Below are 4,280 nucleotides of genomic sequence, written 5' to 3' on the forward strand. Positions count from 1 at the left end.
GAGGATTTAGTCAGTGGGTAGAGTGTCTACCTACCACACCAGAGGCCCTGGGTTTCATCCTCAACACCTTCTAAACCATAGTAGTGGAGCACGTTTAATCCTAGCCTTTGCAGAGGTGGACACTTGGGGATCAGGACTTCAGGCTTATTCTCAGACATAGCCAGATCAAGGCCCACCTGGACATCAGTAAAGTCTTTCAAAACAACTACAGAATCCAAATTTTGTGTTCTGCTAGGCATGTTCTCTGAAGTCCATTTTCCAGAGAGAAACTTAAAAAATGTATAAGACTTAATTTTTTTGAAGCAAAAATAATGTTCTATAAATTAGCAAAGATTTACTTATTGAATCTGTCTTTGTTCTATTCAGCTGAGGGTAAGTAAAAAGATAAGACAATATACATATTTAAGAGGGCAGTGACTCAATTTAAAATAAATAACTCCTTATGCATTCCTTCTTAGGTTACTAGGTTAATCAAAGTTTCTCAATCCTGATCTAATGTTCCAGATTATCTCTAAAAACAAAGACACCAAATCATGTGATTCAGTTCATGTGATAAACTATTCCTCTGTTATTCCAATCCAGCTAAAGTTTGGGAGAAAGAACATTAAGGCTTTGATGCAGTGATGGTGAGCAGGGACTAAAGGAAAGCTAAATAAATCAAGGTTAACATCTAAAAGAAGCCAGTTGTGTTACTCAGTGGTTAAGATCATTAGCTGCTCTTCCAGAAGATGTGAGAGGGAGGTCGACTTCCAGCACCTACATAGAAAGGCTCACAACTATCTATAACTTCATTTCCAAAGGATCCAACATCCTCTTCCGACCTCTATGGATATTGTATGCACATGGTATACAGACATACATGCAGGTAAAACACCCACCCATAAAAAATAAAATTTTTAAATGAATTTTTTTTTTGCCCTTTACAGTCCAGGTCTTTCATTTCTTTTTGTACATTAGGCCATGAATTCCTATGGAATGGGCTCCAGCAGCTCAGGCTCCTTCCCATTAGTCCTCACAAAGTGTGCTTCTCTGGGTGGGGCAGGCTGGCGCTTCAGCTGAACCCAGGTGTCCTCTTTGGCTTCCTTTTGCTTCTGGTCATTTTCCTTCACCCACTTCAGGAAGCTGTCTCGGCTCTTAGAGTGCTTGATGTGCTCAGTCCTCATGTTAATTCTCTTGGCAAGAATCTTGCCCTTAACTTGCTTTTTTACAATGATGCCCACGGCATGCTGGGTGACATTGTAGACTCTTCTGGTTTTGCCATGGTAACACTTACGAGGCATTTCTTTTTGAACAGTGCCCATTCCTTTGATGTCTACAATATCACCTTTCTTGTAGATTCGCATGTAAGTGGCCAAAGGAACAACACCATGTTTCCTAAAAGGCCTGGAGAACATATAGCAGGTGCCCCTCCTCTTTCCCTTTGTGCTCGTCATTTTGGCGAGTTACTGGAAGATGGCTGCCGCGGCCCTTTTTAAATGAATTTTTTTTAAAAAAGAGAAGAAACTAATAGTTAGAAGGATGGAAACCCTTCTCCTTCTGGGCTAGCATAATAAAATAAGGGTGACTGAGAAAAGCCCAGTGCTTTCCCTAACTGACCAACCTACTCCAATTCTCAAAAGTACTTTCCATTTCCTAATAAATTGTCTGTATTTCTATTTCTAACTCATCCAATTCTTTGTCCTGGTACAAAACTCAAGAACTTTAGTTGGTATCCTGGGACATAGGCAATCTTTCTTAAATGTGTTATTGTTCCAGAGGAGTGACCACTGGACTACAAAAATGACCTGGAGAAAGGGTTTGTAAAGAAAATTTACTTCCAAGATGGGGCACTGAATTTGGACAGATGAAGCAGATGGACCAGTACCAAAGTAGAAGTGAGGGTGCCCTAGGAGAGAAAGTATATATGCTGAGGAGCTAGGCTCTGGTTTTGCTTCTGATACTTGTGATGTTTAATATTGATTATCAGTTTGAATGGATCAGTAATCACCTAGTAAACAAGCTTTTAGACATACTGGTTTTTGTTTTGTTTTGTTATTTTTTGTGGAGAGATAGAGGGGTTTCTGAAAACACTGTGGCCAGCAGAGTGCTGATCCAGAGGAGGCAAGAAGGAAGTCTTGTTCAGTACAACTCAGTAGCCAATATTGACTCAAATTATGAAAGTCTGATACAGCGTAGTTTACTTTAGGCATATTTAAGCATAACACAATTTGGAAGAAAGTTTCATGGTGATAACTAACTCAATTCTGTGTGTACAAGGAAGTTAAAGACATGATTACATCAAAATCCTTTAAAGTACAAGTGACAGCTTCCATAAAGATAGTTTCTATGGATTAACTAAGGAAGCAGGTTCAAGGTAAACAATGCTCATGATATGGGTCTAATGTACCTTTACTATTTCTTATAAAAATAGCCATGTGGGAGCAGGTGTCACTGGCTAGATTTGCAGTACCTTGCACAGTTGTGGTATCTCTTTTTCCATATTTTTAGTCACTTTATATATTCAGCATGAACTGCTTCCTCTCACCCCACAGTTCTTTTTCATTAGCATATTCTATTCAAAATTTAAGTGAGTTATTATGAGCATTTGAAATTTTATGCTTCTAGGGTTTCAAATAAGTATAATTTATTTATTTATAAGTCATTTCTTTTTTACCTTAATCTTTTACATAAACATTAATATATAATTTAACATCAATTATAGTCTTTGCCTCAAATGCCTCAGATATTTAATGTGACTACTTGATATTAGTATAGTCTGTCTTTTATAATATTGCTAAAAGTTGAAGCAAACTTTTCCTGAATTCTAGATGTGTTATGCTCATGGTTTACTAATGCACAGGGTCTATTATAGAGATAAATTAAAAGAGCGTGCAAGATTTGATTTGCACAAAGCCTTATTAAGTATGCTATTTTCCTTCCTATCCTTCAGTGAGCAGATTTAACTCCTTTTAAACTTTATTTTCTAGCATAAGAGGTTTCATTGTGTAGAATATTATATAATAAAGTAGGCAGAATAAAATAATAAATTCTCATTATGTCTGACCTAGCTCTACCTCCCATGACCTTCTTCGAATCCTTCTCTGCTGCCCATAGTGATTTGAAGCAAAAAGATAGACACTGGGATTATTAACATGTTCATAACTTTGTATAATGTCCTTAAAACTTGGGACAAATGAGAATACAGTTAAAGTCTGGTTATAGTGTATTTGGACAGCTCAGTTTGGCAAATGCCTCTAATATTCCTAGAATAATATTATGTGCTATAAGGAACTTAAAGGGAAATGGAATATAATATTAACAGGACTAAGTATCTCCCTTAGTTTTTGTAAATGGAAAGTAGCAAAAGTTAGATTTCAACAGTGACCCACTGGCTCTCATTGCAGATTCTATACTCAAGTGCTTTCCACAGACCCCAATTAAGAATGACCTCTGTGTATCACAGAGCTCTCATTGTAGTCACTCATCAGTCTCTTAACCTTGAGGTCTAATTTAACTGCTTTAGTGTGATGTTACCCTGGGCTTTTCTCTCTGCATTTCCTGGATAGAGTGGAACAGTCCTTTGATGTTTCTAACCCAGTTTGGAAGTGAGTCACAGATAATTGCCTAAAGGCACCTTCTCCCAGTGGGGTAAGTATCTCAGTACTTACTGAATGAGCATTTGCTGGTGTCTTGAAAATTGTTGTCAACCTAAGTAACAGGAAAACAGAGATTTTTCAAAGAAGTGAGATTTAATTGGGGAGAGTACAACATTGCAAAAGGAATAAATAGTTATGACAGGAACATATTCAAAGAGGCCAAGGCAAGGGAAGGTTTTCAAAGGAAAAAAATGGGGATTACAAATGATTTTTAACAATATTATTGGGAAAACTATATATCTTCATATAAAAGAATGAAAATTGATCTTTCAGATCACTGAAATTGATCTTTAGAGTTAGACATCCAAGTCTGAAATATTTTAAAGAAACAAGAATAGGGAGTACACTTATGGACATAGTCTCACATAAGAGTTCCTTGATTTCAATTGTCCAGGAAATAAGTCAAACAATAAACAAGTGGGACTTGATGAAATTAAAAATCTTCTGTGTTTCAAAGAAAACTGTTAATCAGCTTGAGAAGAAGGATGGGAGGAAAGGATAAAGAAGAGAGTTGGGGGAGGATAACTTACACTGAGCACTAGTTGTAAAGGTCATATGGAAACTTAAACACACACACACATACACACACACACACACACACACACACACACACACACACACAAACTCACATAAAAATTTAATTGG

General features: G+C 36.9%; 1 protein-coding gene across 1 annotated transcript; it reads right to left on the reverse strand.

Moving 5' to 3' along the window:
• Positions 1–968: 968 nt before the first annotated feature.
• On the reverse strand, positions 969–1,433 carry LOC131912372 (large ribosomal subunit protein eL21-like). Its single transcript, XM_059264678.1, has one exon. It carries the CDS (start codon positions 1,431–1,433, stop codon positions 969–971), a length of 465 nt encoding a protein of 154 aa, XP_059120661.1.
• Between the last annotated feature and the right edge of the window lie 2,847 nt (positions 1,434–4,280).

The sequence above is a fragment of the Peromyscus eremicus genome, chromosome 6 (assembly GCF_949786415.1).
Source record: "Peromyscus eremicus chromosome 6, PerEre_H2_v1, whole genome shotgun sequence".
Classification (NCBI taxonomy): domain Eukaryota; kingdom Metazoa; phylum Chordata; class Mammalia; order Rodentia; family Cricetidae; genus Peromyscus; species Peromyscus eremicus.